The 24675-nt window shown below is 34.5% G+C and overlaps 1 protein-coding gene across 14 annotated transcripts in view; it reads right to left on the bottom strand.

The window, feature by feature from the left end:
• Positions 1–2540: 2540 nt before the first annotated feature.
• Positions 2541–24675, bottom strand: part of LOC105329757 (pleckstrin homology domain-containing family G member 5) — a 60103-nt gene continuing 37968 nt past the window's right edge. For 10 of the 14 annotated variants that reach the window (XM_034481474.2, XM_034481476.2, XM_034481473.2 and 7 more), the window contains 14 exons: positions 23991–24143; positions 21482–21649; positions 9037–9195; positions 8249–8344; positions 7809–7859; positions 7539–7688; positions 7201–7311; positions 6643–6792; positions 6214–6351; positions 5983–6099; positions 5474–5606; positions 5244–5356; positions 4127–5130; positions 2541–3993 (listed from right to left, as the gene is read on the bottom strand). In XM_034481474.2, coding sequence (XP_034337365.2) covers positions 3984–3993; positions 4127–5130; positions 5244–5356; positions 5474–5606; positions 5983–6099; positions 6214–6351; positions 6643–6792; positions 7201–7311; positions 7539–7688; positions 7809–7859; positions 8249–8344; positions 9037–9195; positions 21482–21649; positions 23991–24143 — 2553 coding nt within the window. In that variant the 3' untranslated portion in view covers positions 2541–3983. The remainder of the gene's footprint in view (positions 3994–4126; positions 5131–5243; positions 5357–5473; positions 5607–5982; positions 6100–6213; positions 6352–6642; positions 6793–7200; positions 7312–7538; positions 7689–7808; positions 7860–8248; positions 8345–9036; positions 9196–21481; positions 21650–23990; positions 24144–24675) is intronic. The other 4 variants (XM_066079688.1, XM_066079689.1, XM_034481471.2 and 1 more) reach the window with 2 other exon arrangements.

The raw sequence follows: 24675 nt of genomic DNA, 5'->3' as shown, positions 1-24675 counted from the left end.
ATTCTCCGTAACACACGGTGAACTCCATTTGTTAACTGCTGCTTGTAGGGATCGTTTCCAGTTATCATACGGTTGTTGTCCATTATACACTTTTTAAAGAACATACATTACGAAATATCAACTAACAACAAAAAAATGAAATTGCCATATGTCCACATATTTCCATTCATTGGGCGCCTGTTACCTTTATGAAACTAAACCAAAATATATGATCGCAGGGTTTCGGTATGCGAAATATTTGACGGAAAAAGTTAATCTGTTAAAGTGCATTGCATTTGGAGGATGGAGTGTGCCAGGATTTGTAATTAAAGTCTTTAATAATTTTAACTTTGTTCTGCTTTATAATCAATGGAAACTGATGAAGTTTAATACATATTGGGATATACCAATCCATTTCTTTTTCTTTTTTGTATATCAACCAGAATTTGACAGCTTGCATAGGTGATTCATCAATTACCTAATGCAAAAGAAAAACAACGGTTTTAATTTCAATAGAAATGAGTAACTACTCCATGTTAAGCTTAACCACTGGTGGTTGAAGGAAAAACTCGTTACGTCTTCGGATGGGTACGCTTTGAATACTCACTTTACACAAACCTAGAACTCGTTAACCAAAACAAATAACAATGTGAGAGGAGCATTGTATAGCCGTCATATAAGATGTGATTAGAAATCAAGTTAATTTGTTATTGCAATCAAAAATCAAAAAATGGTTAACCACAGCATGTCAATGTCAAAACAAAATGGAATTCATCATTTGTTCAATCAACTCATATTGAGAGGGGGGATGAAAGTTGTTAAGGTCCGATGTAGTTCAGGTACTCTGTTGTTTTTCTAAATGATGTGTTCAGAGTTTCATATTTCGGTTCGCTGGAATTACATATAGATATAACGACTCGAATCGTATCGAAGAAGCTTTAAAAAATCAAGATATTGATAACTTCAATCATATCCTGCGCTATGCACCCATCCAGAAAATTGTTCGGGGGGAGGAGGGTCCGAGGGATATTTGTGTTTGCCAGAGGGGTCCTATGCCTTTTTTTTGGGGGGGGGGGGGGGGGGTTAAAAAATGAGTTTGAATTTTCAAGGGGGGCTGACCTCTAGATCCGCTCATGTTGGGTCGAATTTTCGTATCAACGTTTCCCCCTTGTTAACTCTCAAATCCGTAAAAAATATTATACTGGCAAAACTTTTCTAAAATCTAAATAACACATCAGTGAGTTTGCATCTTAGTATCCTCTCCTTTTTAATATGCCCATAAATTAATGTTTTGTTAAACAAATGCTTCATTATCAAACATTCTAAAACATGAAGCCATATTCAATAGAAATAGATTTACATGTACGTGTAATATCAATCAAAAAATGTAAAAAGGGCATCAATGAAATAAAAAAATATTATAAAGCCTAGCTTGGAACATTTTTGAGAAGAAACCAAATAAACTGCGGAGACGCTCATTTCTCTATCTTATACGTCTGATTTTCGATTCTTTTTTTATATTTCCATGCCAAGTGAACAAAGCATTTAACATCTGTTGAAATTGAATAATCATAGTATACCTTTCTGTTATAAGTTTCCCATAGGTCAAAAATTGTTAACAAAAGAAAAATCAGTAAGAGTTATCCCTCTTCCTAAAGCACGCATACTAACACTATCAAAACTTGTCAATCACTTCATTCACATGGCGGATCGGTGCTCCATCTTAGGACAAGAACTATTTGAATTTCCTTCTTCATGATGCTGCTGTACATTATTCAAGTCATTTTCAGATCTAGTCTTTTTTTCATTTGCAGAGAAAACGCTTGCCCTCTTCTTTAATTCTTAAACCCTTCAAGGTACGAGCTTCCCAAATGACGTTGTCTATAGATACTAATCGTAGACAGATGTTATAAAAATGACTTGAAATTTTTTCCACATGGAAAAAATCATGTCCTTAGCGTTTATATCTATTTTGCTTCTACAGATTTCTTAATAAATGCTGTATTCAAGGTAAACGTATACAACGTTCAACAAATTCAACGTAAAAAAAATCGGTGAATTTACGAACATCTGTTTTATTAAAATTTACAGACAGGGCCATTATTTTCCTCGAAATTAAAGAAATATAGAAAAACTCATTTATCTCGGAATCCTGTTTCTCTATGATGCAAGACATTTTGTTTTAATTCGTTTAAATGATTTAACAATCAAAATATAAAATAAATTTTTAAAACGAACCCGTCTATCCTAGTTATGAAAGCACTAAAAGCTTTCCTGTCCATCATAAGAACTGTCAAGGACAATTCTAGGTATAGTCATGAGATCTGTTATGTCACATGAGTATATATCTGGAAGACATTCAATAGCTTGTCTGCTGCTGCCAAAGATTTTGACTATATTTTTTTAAAATTAAACTGTAAATGTGATGTAACTACGCAAGGGTCATTTGCAAAGAAAAAAATTACCCTTGTAATAATTCAATCTTTAATCACATTAAAAGCAATTGTACAACCCAACACCCCGACCTCCAATAATGCTAATAAAAAACTCTGAACACTGTGTCATGTTTTAAACTTATCATATTTTTTTATTTTTTGTAACAAAAAAATTGATTTTCAAAGTATACATGATATGGAACAATCGGGTACATATAATAAATAGAGTGGGCCGTTACATTTATCTTGGGACAGGCACTGTCCAAAGCTAAAAAACCTGGCCCAACCATGACCTAATTAACCAGGTCAAAATCTGATGGGTCAACACTAGTATGCCATTATTAATAGAGGAATAGTCACATTATGTCAAAATAAATCCAGGGAACTTCCTTCCATTGCATAAAAATGAACACTTGTTACATCTCTCTCCTAACTTTTCTTTCTTTCATCTCCTGACATTTTAATATTACTGTACTACAGCGAGTCTAATTATTTCACAAATTAATCAAGATTTTTTTTACATAGAAAAAAATTTAAATTCAATCTATATATGAGTTTTGCATTTATAATCCAATATATCTGAAAAGAGTAAGGGAAAATATCAATAGCATATCTAAAAGTTAAAAAAAAAAATCACAAAAATATTTTTAAAAAGGGAGACAGATAATTCATCATTGCAAGTTTAATTGTATATAGAAAGTAATATGTCATTAATATATATTGCAGGAAAGGGTAGTAGCATTGAGCATACATACTTGTATATATATTCAATATATTATCACATGTACACTAAAAAGTAAAGGGCCTTACTGTGACATGGTTTAGTTTTTTAATAGGTCACTAGGTCAATGAACATATTTGAATACATTCAATTCTGAGATACCAGACCTCTGTTTCGATAAAAAAGAAATATTAATAAAGAAATTGCACAATATTATAATAGATATGTTTAACAACAGATCTTTCTCAACAAGTTTGTGAATGTACATATACCAAAATATACCACAAACTAATAATATATACTGCAGTTTAGTTTTGTTTAGAAATAATTCATAAATGAAGTAAAATCTAACAAAATTAAAATTTTAAAAACCAATACATGTATACGTATATGTAGCACATTATCACAATTTATGTTCATCCTGTAAGACAATCATGAAAATGTAAGAGCACTCAAATATCACAATCTTGGCCATTTTGTATTGTCATGGCAACAATTGTCATGGCATGCAATTCAAGTCAGTGGAATGAATATCATAGATTGATATGTCATGATTTCGACAATGTACAGTAAATGGAAACTGATTTGTGCAATCGCAAAGTGCATATCAGTGTGGCACAGCACATTGTCTGGAGCATGAAGTCTGTACTGCACATTTTATGGGTTTTGCACAGCACATTGTTTGGAGTTTGCACAAAATATTGTCTGATTTATGCTTAACATAGTATCTGTTGCAGGCAGGCTAATAGAACTTGGATTTGCTTAAGGAATGGATTTTATGGGCCATATTTTGCCGGATATAGAGCTGATTGTAGCACTGAGGTTTGCTGTAGACTTTTGGCCACTTTTTAGACTTCACTGCAAAAAAAGATGATATGAATGAACAAACATATATCAACAACTTCAGAACTTAACAGAGTAAGAATATTAAAATACATGTACAAGTATTAAGAACTACAAACTCAAAAGACATATACAAAAGGATTTTTACCTTGCTTCAACATTTGAGCTGAGTAGAAGCTGCTTCTTTATCTTCATGATTTGAGCATGACTATATTTTCTCTTCTCCAGGTTAGTGGGAATGTCCACAGACGAAATCCCATCCTTCACCTCACTCGTATGAAGGTCCTCAAATAACTTAGAAATATCTGTGGTAGATTTAGATTTGTGTCTATCTTTCTCATTGATATTCTCCTCTTCATTGCAGCTGGACTCATGAATAGTGCTAATGTCATTGTTATTGTGGTAGATATCCTCAATAATGTCTGCATCAGGACTTAAATGCAGAGACCCAGTGGAACTTACGCCACTAGAACTATGTATGCTCCTTATAGAGTCAGTACTTTGCACTTTGTTTTTCAATGTATTTTGCCTGAGTTCTTCATCTTTGGTTCCACAGTTCCACGAAAGTCTTTTATGAATACTAGTGTCTTTGTCCTCATGTTTACTGAGTTCCTGAATTGCATCAGCCGTGAGGTACCTCTTTGTATCACTCCTCGAGGACCTCCTCTGATTCAGTTTCTGCCTCAATCCATCATCAAGGATATCTGGCAGTGAGGAGTTACTTGTTGCTGAGGAGCCATTTGAGGAGGACTGCACCTGTCCTTTGTCCTCATCATGCTCCTCATTATTCACAGAATCCTCAAAGCTGGGTACTGAGTAGGAAGATTGCACTGGGTGATGACTACTTTGAATGTCCTCTGAACGCGTCCTCTCCTTAGAGAGCTGTAAGCGATGGCTTTGGATTGTCTGTTCTGAGTTAGATTTGTGAAAGTAATGAGGGGGACACTTATCGAAGGGGCTGGGCATGGGACTACTGCTGCTTCTGAAGAGATCGGACACGTCGTAAGGTGTCGTGGAGGGAGACAGAACATCCTCGTTGAGGGGGTGGAGGGGGGTGGTTCGTATCACTTCCTCCTCCACTACTTCCTCGTTTCCAGGATACATAAAGCTGTTGTGTCCTTGACTGGACTTTCTAGCTTCTCTGTACAAGGTCTGCAAACACAAAAAAACTATTAAGTAATTTGCTAAGGGTTTGACTTATTTAATACCAATGATATTCAGTTTCAGTTTTTGTTAGAGATTCAGTAAGAGTTGCTGCCCTTTACCTGAGCCTTCCTAATGTGTTCCACCCACACCCTGATGGATGCCTGGTCGGCATGGAATGTGAAAGCAGACACAGGTACGTGGTACTCATTCAGGTAAATCAACAGAAAGCTCCCTACAAAAGACGCACAGTATAAAGACAGCTGTGTACAGCCTATAGCTACAGTGATGAGACTGTTGAAGAGTCTTGTTTCAGCTGTTTATACATCAACTACTACGCTGCTGGTCTTACCTTTGTCTTTGAGTTCCTGAATGATCATGCGATCGACTCGCATTGGAGGTTTTATGATTTTATACTTTTCCATTCGTTTGCTTGGTTTACATATCAGTAAGAGATCAGTGAATAAGAGACACTCCACATCCATCTATAAAGGTCCAAAACAAGATAGTCAGTACATGTATATATGTGTAATATGTGCATCACATAACCCATATGTATGGCTCTGTACACTTGGCATTCAAGATAACCCATTATATGACAGAGTTTATAGAAATAATAAAGAACTTTTTATTTTTTGTAAACCTCAACGAATTTGCAAAAGTTTTAATTCATGTTTTTAATTAGGGATTCATTAAATTTTATTTAAATATTTATAAATTAAGAAATAAAACAATTTTCAAGCAACCTTTGTTTTATAAATAGAAAAAAAAATCAATTTTTTTTTTATCAGAACAACCCGAAACATCCCCTTCGTTTAAATAAACGTCAAATGAAATATCCAGTATAACACGAGTACTCACTCGAGTTGAGTCCTTGAGTTTGAGCACAGATTGCATAATTAAGGTCCGGGTGTGATCAGGGCTACACCCAGGCATAGGTGCACGAAGGTCAAAGTTGTCATAATATTCTTGAATGTACTGTAAAATAACAATATATTAAAGGTTATGTCAAAATTTTTCATTTATGTTCCTTTCCTTTCAAATTTGTCTACAATTTAATTCACAGTTTTTGGAGATCTGATCATGACTTACTCGTAGACATTCATCATTCGGTGACTCTACCGCATCATACGACTCAATTTTTGCAACAATCGCATTTAATCTCTCTTGGTCGTGCTTATGACGCAGTGTCACATTGACATGCGAGACAAATTTGTCCACCCCAGCAATCTGCCAAAAGAAAAATTTCATATTAGTTTCACATAAAAAATTTAATTGTAATTATAAAACTTTATCTTAAAAATTCAATATAATAACATGTAGCATGAAAAAATTCATCCAAGTTTTGACAAATACATATTAACTTATTCCTCAATGCACAATTTATACCGTAAGAAATTTTTCCTCATTTAGCAGTCATAAAAACAAGCTACAATATTCTATTTTGTTTGAGTGTGGCTACTGTTTGGGTGGTATGTATGTGAGTGTGGCTACTATTTGAGTGTGGCTACATGTCCCTACCATTTCTAGGAGGTCTCTTCGTTGTCGATCTTCCTCCGTCTTGCGGAGTATGGCCTGCAGAAGGAGGGAGTATTTGGTCAGACGCTGCATCGGCTTCACCAGTAGGTCCGTCAGTTTCAGCCGGTTACACTGTTTCTGGGTTTCCGCCCACTGCAAGAGATCAACAAACTTACAAAAATGCCAAACAGCACAAAACAAATCAGGTCAAAAGTCAAGCAACTGTAGATTTGCCCGAACAAGTTCCTTAAATCTGTTGTTACAAAAAGCTATAAACTTGGAAAACAAACATTACTTCATTTAATTTGAATTTTTTTGTAATTGAACAGGAGTAAAAACAACTGTAGAAAGTTTAAGAGCTTTGTTTACAACAGTTCTCCTTTCTCATATCCTGATTTTTTGTAGTTTGTTTCTCCACACCTAGTTAAACAAGCTCCTAATGTGACACATGACCTGCATTGATTGCAACAAGGGACCCAACAAGGCCCTTTGACAAGACCTTTCACACACCGCTTGCATTGTCTGGGAACACAGCGTCCACATTGACTGGGAACTACTTACCACCACAAAGGTCTTAAACAGGTCGTTATCGGCGTATCTGGCTTTCATGTACTCCGTACAGTTCTTCTGCTCAGTGCAGTATTTGGTATACGACCCAAACAGCTCTCCAAACTGTCAAAAAAAACCAAATTTTATTCATTTTATCCTATGCAAAAAAGAAAACCCCCCCAAAAAAACTTTTATTGTAGAGTGTTGTGTGAAAGCTTTAAAAAAATTGCTCCAATGAATTTGGGTGCAATCACATCTTTACTTTTTTGAATCCTTACAAGGGTAATAAAAATTTCATTCTTCTTTTAGTTTTGTCAACATTTAATTAATACAAGTTTATTTTATTTTACCCTTTTGAATCCATCCTTCATGTCTGAGGGATTGAGGGGTGTTCGGTTTTCCCTGGCTTCTAACAGCACTTTTAACAGGTGAGATTCCCAGAAGTCACAGTTCACAGTCAAGACATCACTGATGTTCCCAAACAAATGTTCCGTCTCAATCTGTTAGCAATCACAGATACAAATCCATCAATGGAAATCAAAGCAAAAGCATTCAAAGTTCAAATGTCAAGCATCAAGTGTTCAATTTCTTCTTTGTTTTTACATACTGAATAAACCTACCTCATTTAAAAGACCTTCAGCTTGTAAGTTTATCAAACAGCACATAAATAGCTGAAAGGATTAAAAGTATATATATAAAACAACAAAGTTTCATTGATGAATTCATGGATATTGATGATATCAGTGATCAATAATTTTTCATCCAAACAACAAAGAAAATGTAATCATTGCTTTTATAAAAATCACTACACCTAAGAATTGTACTGTTGCATATGTCTAGGATCAAAATAAATTTAAAGTACATGTATATGTTATTCTTTTTTTCATTTGTATATATAGACATGCATCTTTTCCCCTCTAGGTCTGTATGCTAAGGCCAGTACAATCCATAACCGGATCAAAACTGTATACTTTTATAACTAGCTGTCTCTCACTGTCTACATCATGGTAGAAAAAAAAGGTCCAAATTTTGTTGAGCTAGCTGTTATCTGTGGACTTACATCGACAATGACCCTGAGAGCCTTGATGTAATGGAGCTCAGTGTTGAGTAACTCCCAGATCGCCTCCTGTTGATCGTGCTGTCTCTTCGTCAACATCTGAAAGACAATACCAAGATGTTCAGGCTTCAGTGATGCTAAAGTACAGGTTAGGAGATAATCAGAGTGCAACATTGACACAAATTGACATTATCGGATTCCCAATCTACCATTGACAAGACGTCCAACAAAGAGTTCTTTACGGATCGCTAAGCGTTGTTTACAGCCGAGCGGACCAATCTTGACAGACATTTATACTAATCTGCTACTTCTACAGTTTTTAAAAGGACAAATGACATTCTGAGCGATACAAGTCTAATGGCTCCAAAAGGCCACCGATCTAACTAATTTAAAGATCAAAACAACAATCAACAGTTACTCCATTAAATGTTTGCTTCTTATCCATGTCATAAGAATCTTTAGTTATGGTTTTAATCCCCTCTCCAATCCCTGGGCGTAAACAATAAGGTCCTCGTCCTATATTGAGTTATTCTGAGTTAATAGTAATTCAGTTTGTAGGACTATTATCAATGTTCTTTTGGTCAATTATCTAATTCTAGTAGATAAAAAAACCCGATAAGTTTCTGTGCTCTAACAACAAATTCTTAAAGATAGTCTTAGTTATGGATATATATCAGACTGTAGTAAATTAGTCGAAAAAAGAAACAAAAAATTGTTTTTCTTGGTACCCAATATGATTGTTATGTACATTTTTATGACATCATCAAATACGCCATAATAACAATTCTTACCGAGGCATTTTCCACCACAGAACTCCAGTGAGGTTCGATCTCGAACAGGTTTTCCTGGATAGTGGGCCGTCCGAGTTTGAGGAGGGTTGGCATATCTGGGATACCATTGCTGCTGTAGTTGTTCAAAATATCACTCAGCTGGTCATGTTTCTCCCGATCCTGAAAGTACAGAAATAATCCAATTAAAACCAATCTAGCAATAAAACAAAACTTATCGGTAATCATGGATTAAGACTAGATCATTTAAACAATAATTGTCAAAATTGAAATATGTACTGGCTGACACAGGTAAATATCTATGACTTTTCTACATATCTTAGTGATTGTTTCATAAATTACGACCATCCACAAAAAACAAAATAATGTTCACAAAAGATTTACTACAGATCATATCCATTTCTATCCAATATATTTGAAAGAAATTTTTAAAATTTAAGTGAATGATCATGAAAAGCAATGGGTTGTACTGCTTTAATTTGTAAAACTGCATTCACATACTGTAGTTGTATGTGGTTTCATCATAATTCAACAAAACCAGTTTTCCTGGATTTCTTTGTTGAATTGATCCACGTACGTAATAGTATTTATCAAAGTAAAAACAAAAAGTTAATTTTTTTGTAATTATAACCATACAAAATTATGTTTCGTTTATTGCAAATAAACTTAATTTTTGCAAAAAAAAACGTGCATGCATGTCCACAAATAGCAATGACACTATAGTACTGAAACACATATGTACAGACCATTAGTAATTTTGACAAAATCTTTGTGTCAATGATTTTGACATGAAAATAAGAAAAATCAACAATGAATGCTTTCTATTGCTATCTTAATCTTAAACATCAAATATTCAGCTGTTTCTGGCTTAAAGGTCTCATTAATACATTAGACATCTGTTCCTATCTATATTCCAATAAGTAACCACTTGTCCATGAAAATTATCACAAAATAATCCATTCGCTTTATAGCGAGGCATCACTATTGGCAATATACATTATGTAAGTGAACAAGTAATTGTCAGGAAGCTTAATACTGAAAAAATCATTTGTTAATAAGATCTTTAGAATATTACGTTGTATAACCTCGTAAATAGAAAAAAATCAATATTACTAGTAATGGTCAAAGTAACAAAGCTAATTTTTCTTACATCGGATTTGACACTAAAGAAAATGTATTTGCCATAAAAGGTCAACTATCTAACAAAATGGGGGAGTTAAAAGTGTCTGCGATACAGACAATGCATCATTTACATGTAGATAATATTAAGTGAGAGACAATTCTCTACAATAAAATGCGCAAAAAACCAAGTCCCATTCAGCCTGATGATATACAGTTAGCAAAAGGGGAAAAAATGGTTTCCTTATAGCAGAACTTGACAGCAACCTTTCTGTGCCATAAATGTACCTGCTGATGGGAAAGTAATGGTCAACGTTTGAGTGGAGAGGACATCGCAGAGAACTTACTGTCGATGTCAGCGGTACACACGGAAAATTACCTTTTGACTAGACTTAACCCACATCTCTACATCTTTATGACTGCGATGTCGCATTTTCCGTCTCTGTTTATGACTAGACCGCCGAAGTCCTGAGAAATCCTTCGAATGTCCCATCAACCAAATTCCTTATACCCATCAGCTCAATTTTTCACAAAATTTAAAAGTTTCTCATCCAAACTCAATTTAATATGAGTACAAACAGAGTGTATTCCAACATCACTGGTAGCAGTATGAAGTCATCAGATTACTGGAACAATGCTTTATATTGTACAAACAATCCATTTAAACTGTTACAACATTATTTCGTGTGGAAAACAAAATCTGGCAAAGCATACAAATATGAGGTCACCAATCCAATTTAAGAAAGAAAGAAAAACAGGTTGATTTAAAGTTCAGCCACTTTTATAAATCCCCAGATTAATTAATCTTATATAAAAGGTTCACTCCGTCCAATTGTGAATTCCATACTCGACTCTATCCATCCATACACAGGAGCCTGATTAGAAAGTCACTCCACCTATAACTAGCTAGATTACAGGTGTATGTAATAACCAGCTAAAGTTGCAATAGCACCTTATCTTCTGCCGCACTTATTGATTCCACCTGATCTGACGGAAAAATCCAATATCGCGGTACTTCAGACATACATAATTAAGTCAGGTAGATTCCGCCTTCTTGCTACGAAGAATTCTATCTCATCATCTTTGAAAAAACCAGTTAAAGTAAGATCAAGTGGGTGTCATGTCCGCGTGTACGTATGTCCCAAAGGAGTCAAGTTTTCTGTTGATCCCAACGACAATGACATAGATAAATAAACAATTTCCATAACAAAGCTGGTGTGACCACTGTTCCTATTGACGTTTGGGGTATTTAACCTAAAAGTGTGTGTATTGGTTGTTGAGGTCTTCCCATGACTCAGGTATTTAGAAATGAATAGTCAACCCAAAGTTCTATAATTATAGAGGAGTAAAAAAAAGTGAGCCAGACACTCGTAAATCACAATTTTCATTTCATCAACTGCACATAATATACTTTTTTTCTTTATCTCAACCACAAGGTATGTTACCATTCTTGGTTAAAAGACATGAATAAAATATCTTAAATTCCCCACTTTCACGAAGCCATTCAATCTTAATCGATCGGAGAGAAATATTTCTCTACCATTAAAGAAAACAGAAATTAGCAAGAGAAGTCAATCTAGTTTGACAGGTGTATTAAAATTACAAGACAAGTTTAGGTTGACATTAAAGTTGTTTGGGTTTTTGGTTTTTTATGATTTATCGAATTGTGACAACATTGACAGGTAAGTATTTATAGGTCAGTAACTTCAAATAACCTTATTTGTAACAATTATATCACACACTTACCAGTGATCAACATCATAAAACTTAATGTTCATGGAAATACAAATATAGGTTATATTATTCATCCTTTGTTTTAATGTAATGGTTTTATCATAAATGATATGACCTAAAATCTATAATGAGGCAATCCGACTAAATTGGTTTTAATGATACTTACATATTGAACTTTAATATCTTAAGAATATCATGAATTTAGCAATATGAGTTACAAGTTTATATTTTCAGCGTGCACTCTGAAAAATTCTCCTGAACAACCAAGAACACATGTCCAGGACAACAAGAATCTATAGGATAAACAGATATTCCTTTCCTGACCCCCTCCCCCCCCCCCATTCTCAGTTAGTAGGTTATAACCCATGCATATGTCATATAGCCAAGCACATTATGGGCAGAGTGTCCTATTTTATGACAGTCAATCATTAGTCCATATCTAGCAATAATTTAACAACATAGATCACTAATAGAGTACTTGGGTACTAAATCCTCAGCGACAATGCCTAACTTGTGTGATCTGATCTCAGCTTCTATAGCTTGCATCAATAATTGATACCAGGGAAATGTATTTTATGTAATCATATAATAAATTCATATGACATATAATATAGCAGAGATGTAATGAATTCTATGAAAATTATTGACAGGTAAGCATTTATTCCTTTCGCATTTCCCCCCTTGTTTGTTGATGTCAACATTTAAACAGAATATTGATCAGTGTAAATCTTTGGGCATTATAGACCATACCTACATAAAAACATTTTATCGTTCATCTATTTGAACATCCTTCAGTAAGTACGTCATCGTCGTAAAATCAGTATATTTGTAGTGGGACATAAAAAACGCCCTTTTGTGCTGTGTATAATGAAGAAAGGGACAAACTTCAGCAGCCAATATTACACAGATGGTGTACACAGCAGCCGTCAAAGAGAACAATAATCAAAAGATGTCTGTCTCACAATAAATGGCCAAAACAGCATGCATCTGATTTTATTTGGAGCCATATGCATCAATACCCTCCCTTTTTATATTGACACACAATATAATGAAAAAAGAAAGTTGGTTATCTCACTGAACTAAAGCTTTTGAGATGGTAAAACCGCTTTTCATGGAAGCAAAGAGGATTTTTGGCTTGGTTTTCTATTTGTCCTGTACTTTCAAGAAGACATTATTCAATGAACGCACCTGGATCTGAAGAGATAGGATCTCTCTCACTACATAGATATATCTACCACACAAAAAGTTAAAAAGCCTTAGTTTACAATCTAGGGTTCCCCACCTAGATTTCTGATCATACTTAATATGACATCAAACCATGAACTGTAACCATATGAACACGTTTATGCATTTGATTTCTAGAGACTTTCAAGAGGGTCTTTAACTCCCTTTCATGGAGTGTGCCAAGGACCTCTTGATACAGTGCAGATATGATCAAACAATGTCCTACTAAAATGGGTACAAGAGGTACTAACAAGATGTTTTGCCAAATCTGAGTAAGGCTGCTTATTTAGAATGAGTAAGAACTAATAAATCTTGAGTGAGAACTGGACATTATTCAAAACAACGTTAAAGCTCATATTCATTTGTATTAGAAAAACGTTCACACAGCTATTATTGCATTCTCCGAGATGGCCCTAATTACACCAAGAACAAATAAAAACTCTTCTCAGAATAAAATAAAACCACAATTTGGCAGTGAAACAAACATTTCTTTAAACCACCAGAGAAATTAGGGGACAAAAATTAAAATCATTGAAGTGTAAAAAAATACATCTCAACAAATTTAATTCCATTAAACATACAATTCTTAAAGGCTCTTTCAGCAGAGATTGGTTCTTCTTTAACACACATATTATATTGACATGACCTGCATATACATGTATTCTTGTCATCTTCTGAGCAAAAACTTGCTGAGTAACTCCATCCATAGCTATACTTACATGCATGATCATCTCAATGACGTTTGTGATGGTTGTTTGCGAGTACCTCCTCATTTTGGAGGAAGCTAGGGATTAAAAATCCACGGAATTCCAAAGTATCAATCTCCAATCACATCGGAATAAAGGCCTGTGCTATAAAATAAGGCCATACTGACACACTGTCAATGACCACTGCTAATAATTCTCCTGAGGGCAAGGATTAAACTGATCAAATATCTGTTATCTCTCTCAAGACAGAAATTTAAACATTCCTCAATTAGCCTCAAATGGTCCACATGCAGAACACAATTTGTCAACCCAAGTCAAGGTACCGATCATCATAGGCACACAAGATTTTATCATCATGCCTCACAGGCTAGTCCCAGAAACATCCTAGGATCTGGGAGTCCTTATTCTCGTTGGAATGGGGGGAGAGGAACGCGCTGACAGAGAGCTGTCAAAGCCCTGACACTGTGTTATAATGGCGCTGGACATCCATCACCACAGCTCACCACAAACTCTTCCACTGGTGTCAGAAGTGAGAGATGAAAAAGACATAAAAGTCGCTACCTATACAAGCCATCTTTGCATAGATTATGAAATTTATGAAGTTATGATGGAAACGTACAAATGAGAAAAACCCTTTTCTTGTGCCAGAGTGAAACTATTTAGCAGGATCTCCCACAATGCAAATATTAAAACAAAATTCCATTGCAACAGATTTATGCAGATGACCAGAATACTGTAATGATTTCAGCTCATATGACCTTAAAACTGTGACATATCCATTAATTATTCAAGAGTGATTAGGTGTTAGATTTTCAGCAAAAAAGGGTGTTATGTAGAGAAAAAAAAATTTAACATGCCTAATCATATTGACAGTTCAACTAAGACAACACCTCTATTTGGGACTTGCATATGGTTTCTTATATTAATGAACACTATAACTTGCAAGGCTGCCATCAAAATATATGTATCAGCTAAACCATACAACACATATAACAAACAGGCTGACAATTAAATACTGTTTAATATGCATGGAAGCCACTCTTACACAATATCAAATACCTTCACCGTGTTTGAATGTAAATAACAGTGTAGGTATGAATTCTGATTAAATAAATCTAAGCTAATAGAGCTTGTAACATTCCATTTACTTAGAAAAACCCAGCTCAATATCAGATTCTCCACATACTAGGGATGACACTCACAGCTGAATGTCTTGCGTAATTAACTCTGTTCATTTGATCTAAAATCAATTGGCAATCCGATCTGGACACTAAGCGATGATTAAGTATGGATTTTTGTCTATTGTTATTGTTAGAAATTGAGTAAAAAGTTAATCAGGCTGGCTGTCACTGTAAACAGGCAAACATTCTCCGCATTTCCTGACAAAATGGCCCCCTTCCAAACCATCCCATCACATCCTCTAGCATAAGTCACAATAACTGCTCTCTCTCTCTCTCTCTCTCTCTCTCTCTCTCTCTCTCTCTCTCTCAACTTCTACTACTATAATCATTATAAAAATTCTCAAAGTGTGAAATTAATTATACATGCAACTGCAACTTAGGTTGTGAATTTTTTGTTATCAGTGACTTCCCTTTGATGTTTCTACCCATAACACTTTACACCAAGTTCTTTTCATTGAATGAATAACACCCTCCCAAAAAACACCAAACAAAAGAAAACCAAGCATCTATCAAGTTGCGCAAGTCACCATAAACTTAAATAAACCCAACTCACAAAAGACACAACATTACCCCTTTATCTAGAATGGTTGGGAAAGGCATGAGAAAACATCATTGATGCTAAGCTGCACATGCATATAATTATACAGAGTGGGATGACTAGGAAGAGAAATCCGAAGCCCATCATTTGTTGAAAGCCCTGCGAGATCAGGTTGCATCCCATTTCTCACCGGGTCCTTTCTATTGTGTGGGGTATACCTCAATGTAAAGTCACCTATGACATAAACGGTCATCTACTGAGTGGTAAAATAAAGTACAAATTTATACCGCTTACGACAAGGTGAAGAGGAACCATTAAATGGTCTGTATCCCCTCAGTTATCTAATACCTAACTATAGAGCATAAGGTCAGACAACTCAAACACAGTAAAACTTAAATGTATCTTACGAAAATACTACATAACACATGTGATACTGCGACTTAAGCTTATTCTTTTTCTGTATGATTCACTCATGACTTTCTCTCATCTTTCATTCCCTCTCAAGGTTAATCTTAAAAATTCTACAAAGATTTAATCAGTATTATTATGTTTTCTAGCTGGTTTCAGTAACCAGTATTTTGTTTTCGTTTTTAACTTCGCAGAAATACATGTATGACCTCTGATCCTGGCTGGATGATTCTGGTGTTTGTGATGTCGGTCTCTATACCTCCAAGTCATTTCGATTCAGACCAAAGCAGCACAGGAATTTCCAATAATATCAAAATCAATTTCCCCATTCACATATTAACAACATTTGTATGTATGATGTGCTGTACTCTAATACAATACAAAAGTGCCCATTAATTTTGTATTGGATATACCAACTACAGCACTCTGTGTCATTACATCTTACAGCTTCATTCATGAAGCACTGATTAAGAGTCAGATGTACCTCAATCAACTCACTTAATGTCTTAATGAACAGCAGTTCACATGCATCTCTTATATATACCAATAGACAAAGCAGTAGTAGAAAAAGCAGACACCAAAAGAATAGGAACCGGAATATTCAAGTTAATACAATTGTGGACATTATGATTGTACATACCTTAGGGTTCCTATTCCCGTGAGGAGGGGCCAGAGGCCATGACCGCCTATACAAGGGGTTGTGAACATTACGGTGGGCCCTACGCTTGACTTCTACACTGCTTGGCAACATGATAACGGTTTATCCGCGACCCGAGGAAGAAAGCTCCATCAACGACAAAAGTTAAAGCTCCCCTCCTGCATCACTCACTTGTCTCCTCCACACAGCCATTAGAAAGCATCCAAATCCCAAGAAGCATTGACACCCGAATCAATATTGTTATGACTGATGACACTCCAAACTCGGTTTTTGTCAATCAAACATGAAGTAAAACACCATCCAGAATCATAAGTGGTTCATATCTAACAATTGAAACAATGCTTCTTCAAGTCCGGCAGGGTTTAACACTGAAAGAGATCTCTGCGAATCTGGTTTAACTCGGTAAACATTAGCCCGGTAGTGGCAAAGAAAACTATCCCTTTTGAAATAGGTTTTCAAATTGGCTCACTGGTGACAGTGATCAGACGCTTGGCCATGTGACACGGTATAAAACCAATAAATGCAATTGATTTATCTCTGACAAATCCATGTTTGTCTCAATTATATCCAGTGAAACCGGGCTATGGAGAAGACATTCTTTGACCTTTTATTCAAGAGAAAGACACTTAAAAACCTTCACACAGGTAAACGTAAATTTGGGTTTTGGCTTGTTCTATAATTAATTCCGAGTTAATTATAAAAGGTCCAAGTCTTGTATCAACAAAAAATCAATAGCTACCGTTCAGAAGTTTTACACCAAGGTAGCAAACTGTCAGGGAAAGAATGCAAGGACAGATGATGGAACAAACCACAAGCATAAAGAAAAACCCCACCTTTGTAAAAAAAAATAAAAAAATGAATATTCAGGTCTCTGTATATATAGAAATAGAGTTTGAAAGAAACCTCATTTAGTCAACTATCTCAAGAATATGTCAGGTATTTCTATGTCAGTAGTTTGTGCATACATTAAATCCCTGTTGATTTCCATACATTTAATAATCAATTATTGAAGTAAAGAAAAAAATAACCCATCCTTCACAGCTTAAAGACACATTAGAAGAGACATATTCAACAAATGGAATAAATCCCTCCTGTCTTCTAAATTTAAACCGCAGAATTCATTGCAGTGTAAATCATTACTAAATTTTCACACATTGAGTTGTTCCGGAGTCATTAAACTTGTCATGCTTCACTGATTTTCCTTTTGCAATAAACGATCAAAAGTTGCTTATGATAAAATTCATAGGAAATTTTATAACCGTGTATGCATAAAATTTGAAATCCAAATTTTTAGAATTGTTTTCCACTCCTCATTTTTTTTTTTAATCTCCACAGACAAGAAGACATGTATGACACAGTTTTTGAACTTCTACAAGAGGGAACTCTGATAAAATATCAATCAAATAAAACACACAAAAAAAATTGTCTGTAACAACATCCTGCTTAGAACAAAGATTGTACTAGAGTATAGTAAGGTCAACTAACTACTTAAGTCTGTAAAACAATCGAAACAATTTGAAAATGAAGCCTTTTGAGTAGTACTCCATATAGAGCAAAGGAAACGTGTCGGTACCACCTAAACATATGCGATCCAATTTCTCTTGCTAAAAATGTCTTTTGTTGACATTGAAAGAAAGCAAATACCAAAAAAGATTTAAATAGCAAAGTGAATTCAAATATTGCTGCAAATAAATCCATCACACTACATTGTAACTTGAACTTGTAGCATATAATTAAAACACACCTGACTAAAACTGCATTAAAATACCAGTACGGCTGACAAATTGGCAGGTCTAGTCATTAATGAAGAGAGTATTTCCTCACTAGTTTCACTCATCAAGCTTGACAATTTTGTACACAACTACTGTATGTAACACTTGAAGGGGATTTCCTTTTCATTGCAAACCAGGAAAACTACATGTCCCAATCCTTAGAGAGTACACTGCTGTTAATTGCTCTTTAATTTGTTCCATTAAGACCCTATCAATACATGAATATGAAGCTTACCTTTTTTACCGGCATCCACCGAGCTACATCCCCAAGATCTGGATTTTCTCCATTCGGAATAAAAAGGGATGGGGGCCTGCTACTATGACCAGCGGATGGCTGAATCATATTGGCCAGAATAAGCCTGGATATGGTACCATATCCAGAGTCCTTGGACCCCCTCCGATTCATATTGTCGCCCACCATTGGAAACATTCTTTCATAGTCTAAATCCCTTCTTAACTTTCACACAAGTGCACGCATCAATTATTTACTGGAGTAAATTTAGTTTAAAACACAGCACACAATTAATTTTCGACCTCTATATGACAGTAGTCTTGTGTCAAGCCTGTATCAAATATACTGGAAAGCACAGGTAGATGGCAAATATCAGTCAGCACAATTGGCCAGCTGTCAAATTTATCTTTTGATAAGTATTTCACAGCACCAACGTGGTCAGACCATCAAGCGGCAAATTTCCATCAATATGGTATACAATAGGGCAAATAGGCCCCTTAACACAACAATCTCACAAATGTAGCCCTCCAATTTGCCAAATAAAGAACTTCATTACAAAAGTTACAGAAGTGCTGTTTCTTTCCATCAAATCTGCCAGATCTTCACTGCAAGCTACCTCATCTTATACCATTCAGGAAGTTAATTAACAATATATAAATTTATATATACAGAGGGAGAGAGTGCAACACAAAGAAGCCTTGACAGACTTTGCACAAGCAACTTGTTATTCAATTTCGGGGGGAATTCACAAGATCAATGCGATGTAATTGAGGAACTTGTTTGATTTCCCGTTTGCTGATCGAGGTGTCACCGCTTATATCCGTCGGATGGGCAGTGAGGACTATTTAGTCGTCAGAGACACATACTTAAATCACAATCGCTGTCAATTTGTAATTACTGTTGTCACTTCTGCTATGAATTTCCGAACCAAATCAACAATTTTGGAAATGCAGTCCTGTTTTTGGTCTGTTCATCAATTTAAAATCACTGCAAAGTCATGTAAAACTGCGACACTGTCTGCTCACAAGACAGGAATGGCAGGCCCCAAAAATAACCGAAAGTATATATATACGGACAAAATCATATCTTTTATAGCTCCCAATGGATAAATCACTATCTCAAGAATCTTCAATAGAAATATTTTGACAGCCTTTTTGGTGAAATTTAAAAATGCCGGATGTTCCTCACTAATCGCACAATCCTTTTACCTTTGTAATGATAGAGAATTATTTGTTCCACTTAATGGCCAAGTGATATTGCATTCCTATCGAGTACATAAACAAAAACTGACTCAGAGTGAAGCCAACAAGGCTAAAAACTTCTCCAAACAAAAAGTGACAAAGGAAATACGCCAAAAATGTCTAACAAAGAAGAAAGTTTCTCAAACAGATATCTTGTACATAGATACATTTCCAAAACAACAACACAAGCCACCAACAAAAAAACCCAAGCTCTCTGGTTAACTTTTGAGTAATTCAACACCCCCAGGTAAGTCGAAAGATCAACAGATTTTTGTGTGGAAACCAGCATAAATTAATTCACAATGGGGAATGTGTAAAATATGTAACAATTGTAATCCATTGTATCCTTCCATATCCTCAGGGGACCCTTTTCTTTCTTAAACACCAAATCAACTTAAAAGACTGTAATCATCACACATTAAGAGAATGAGAAAACCTCCATGTTTGTCTGATGTTTATTGTATTACAATGGGGGGATTAAGAGACATAATCAAAACCATAAAGTCTAATGTAAATTACATATAATATGCTCTGCAATTATCTAAGTTATCACAACACTTTTGTTTAATTAACTCTCTAAATTCATTTACTTTTTAAGCCAATATAAGCCAATAACTTTCACATTTGTTGAAATTGGTACATGTACTGCTAGATTATGACAAACGAGAACTAATCATATTACACCACAATTCATTATTCTACAGGTTTAAAATTTTGTAAAGCCAATTTCCAAGTCAACCTAAAAACACCTAATTTGCATTAGATTTTACTGTATTAATGTAATTAAAAGACTGTTTCGAATTCTTCCTCTAAAAAGAGATGATTACCCAAAAATCTGAAAAATTTTAGCTCAGAAAATTATACTGGCACTGTACCAGTTATCGGCTAAAATTTAACGATTTTCTTTTCGTATTTCCTTATTTCTTGATATTTTTGGAAGAAACTTGACATTCTTTAAATGGTGATGTCCTTGTTTATACATCTGTTATATTAAATCATTATTTAAGAACTCAAAACATCCTGCTTTTGTGCTTTTTAGCACGCCCCGAATTTGCCAAGTTTTACGATTTACTGTACCAGTTATCGGCTTTGCGATAATAACATACTTAAATCCCTGTACATTTTGATTTGATACTCTGCATACTGTAATTTGAATTATGCCCCCTTTGGGGTCAGACTAAAGGTCGTATGGGTTATGATACATATTAAACAAAACTCATAAAATTATTCGTTTATTTTCATACTGACTTGCGACCAGTTCTCACCGAGTACCATTTCTCGCCAGTACATTGTGATGTCATTTTATCAACACATAAAATTATAGACGAAAAATGATGTCACAATGTACTGGCGAGAAATGGTACTCGGCAAGAACTGGTCACACGCCAGTACGGTAATACACAAAATTGTAGACTATTCAATACGTAATATTATTGTGCAATCAGGAATTAAACTGCGATATGAATCTCGCAGAATTTAATGAATTCCTTTTGTTTCTACATGTTATATGTATTGATATTATATATCAATTGTGTTTAGTAAATCCGGTAGATACACCAATTCATATCCAGATGATCTGGATAAACCTTAATATTTTAAGCATTAATATGCAATCCCTATAAATGTTTATTTACCTTAGAACCAGCTGGACTGAAGAGATTGGTCAATTTGCTGCGGTCTTTGTTTCTGCGCCCCTCTGTGATGGTCCCCTGCGGACTGACCGAGGAGGACAGGGTTTGTGGGATGGGGGTCATGTCGTCTATGGACAGGTTGATTCCCCTACGACTCCGCAGACTTCCCACCTACAGGACAGAGTACTCCACAGTCACAAACAGGAACCATATATTACATAAAATCATTGGTAATTTCCAATCTTTAGGTTTTTAAGTTAACAAACTCTTTGATTATTTTTATGATTGACAGCTAATCTCCAGAAACACACAATTCTACCGGTAATCAAATTTTAAAATGTAAAGTTTTAGACTCACACGTACAAGATCTACTTCATCACATATGATTTTTAGAAATAAATACGGAAACTGAGTTATCTTTATGGAACACCTGTATATGTTATCAAGATATTTCTACAGTCTAGTACAGACTATACAGTGAGATAAGTAAAAACAAGTATAAAGCTAACATATTGGTACAAAGGTGACTATATTTTACGATATTTTTAGAGGTGTACATTATAACATACATACATAATATAGAAAATACAGATACATGTATATACAACAGTTCATGTATATATTGAATACAAATTTGTTGATACTATTACAGTATTACATAATTACATTATTACATACGATAAAATATGTAATTTAGTTATAGGGTTATTTTATGTACATAATATCTATACCAGTATTTCGTAAACTCAATGATATGAATTCTCTGGTTTGTTTTTGGTATCCATGATCAAAGGTTGAAAACAAAGGTTTCCAACAATAAAAACATTTTGTTTTGTTAGTTCATTGAAGTGAATTCTATTTCTACAAACCTAGTAACATTTCATTAACAATGAATTACCTAATCATGCTAATTGTTATATGAAACATATGAAATTGAGGACCTAATTACCCAGTACAATAAGTTGTTGAAATCTTATCATTTGGAGTATGAAGATAATGATTCAAGTTATAAAATGCAGTCCTTCTGAGCAACTCAAAAAATGTGTTCCAAAAACCTCACATTCAAATCTTACTTGAAAATCAATTTTATAAGATAGAAAAAACATCTTTAAACTTAAGCTTCAACAATTTTACTCAAAAAGAAAGACGGTACATGCTAAGATCATAAGAAATAATCTTGTATTACAGTATTTTTTCATCAGGTAGTTGAGAAAAGAAAACAAACAAATTTTTAGAGGTGCATCAATCTCTCTTGTTTTTGTTTTTTTTATTTTGTAATCAATTGATCCCCCTTGTCATTTTATAACATGAATTAATGATAAATGATTTCCTCCTCATCTTAAAAAAAATTGATCTGTACAAATAATAACATGATAAAACCCTCTCCCCTCCCCATCTCTGTTACAGATACCTAGCTCTAGACATGTCTTATCTGTAATTGTTAGACGGATTAATAGCTCTGATATACAATGCGTTAGAATAAAGTGCAGACATGTATAAGCCAAGCCAAAGCATGAAGCATTGCCAGTGAAGCGCAGAAGCAGCATAGTGACAGAGAATGCTGCTGTTAAGCATAGGGTGCAGCGCAATGCATGACAGGTAAAAAGATTGTCCAATGACAACATGCAAGAAATTGCTTGAACACATGAAAAGAAGCACATTGCATCAGACTGACTAGATATAGAAATATATTACAACACCAAAGCCCCATACCTCCATAAAAAAGATAAATTATGGCATCATTCATTTAAAAAAGTCCCAATAAGCATACCTACTACCTATCACTTTAATATTTTATAATGTTAATTGGGTTGTTCCACCCTCAAACATTTATTTATGGCATAGAAATTAAATATTTATTATAAAGTGGAATAAAAAAAAGAAATGATGGATGCAGATTTCCATACGAAAACAAGATATTCAAAGAATGGACAAAAATAAATGATAAAAAATTCAATAGCAAATGAATTTGGTTCAATAGAAGATATGATGGTGCATTTTTTTCTCTCAGATGATTGATGATTCATCCATAATTAACTACATGTATTAATAAATCAAAAATGGATTCATGTGAATAAATAAGCTGAATCAGGGACATATAAGAGCCATGTTTTGACCATGCAGTTTTTAACCGCCTGATTTTTTTTACATGCATGCATATCATGTCATCTTTCCAAAAAAAAAAAATCTTTAAAATTATTCTGTGATATATCTGTTTCAAATACTTTTACTAATATAATAGAAGTCCATGTTAAAAAAGGTGAGCTATAGCTAAACATATTGCTGATTTTCTATGCCAGGGAATACACGTAGTACGATGAATAAAATATTTCAAAATGTGGAAAGATAGATAACTCTCTGTGGCCAATGGAAATAATAAATATTGGAGATAAAAGCAGATATACAAGATATATATTCCATATATTGTATATAAAGAGATAATCAATCTGATGCAATGGAGTTGACAACTTGTTGTCAAGGTGACATGCATTACCATGACAACCAAACTTACGGGCAGATTATCGTCAAGCAACTTTGGCCCTTCACCCTGTTTGGGTGTGGGGTGTGAAAAAAACGGGATAGACAGGGAATTTCTACGTTGTTTTACCGACGGTACTTCGACCACAGGTGGCACACGCCCGAACAGAGATTCACGTCGTCCCATCTGTATGGTAACCAAGGAAACACATAACATTGAGCAAGAAATCGACATAGACATGATATAAATATAAGTATTAGGCTTAGGACACATACAGCATCACTTGGCATCAGTCCGTTACAGTATTTAATGTTAGTGCCACAAAGGTGCCACCTCTGCAGGGTTCTTTAAAGCTTTAGATGCATTAGTGCATGTGTTATTATATCTCCACTGCATTTTTTCTTTTCAATTTTTTTTAAAGAAGAAATAACAGTTTTCAAATTTACTGGAATGTGCTTTAGTCTTTAGACAAACTGTAGATATTCAAAGTTACAATTTTTTTTTTCATTTAAACAAATGAGCCAAATATCAAGATAAAAATTAATGAAAATCAAAAGATGAATAAAAATGGTGGCAAAATAGAAACCCATGTAAAAAAAATCTAGCAATAGAATTAAAAATAGAGAAAGAAAAAGAAAGTTTTATGATTTAAAAAAAAAAAACTAATTAAAATCAGATAAAGGGGCTTTAACTTATATAAGAGCCTCATGCTATCAAC

This window comes from Magallana gigas, chromosome 3, assembly GCF_963853765.1.
Source record: "Magallana gigas chromosome 3, xbMagGiga1.1, whole genome shotgun sequence".
Classification (NCBI taxonomy): Eukaryota; Metazoa; Mollusca; class Bivalvia; order Ostreida; family Ostreidae; genus Magallana; species Magallana gigas.
Note: the sequence above shows the minus strand (reverse complement) of the source record. Positions and strands in the feature narration are given on the sequence as shown.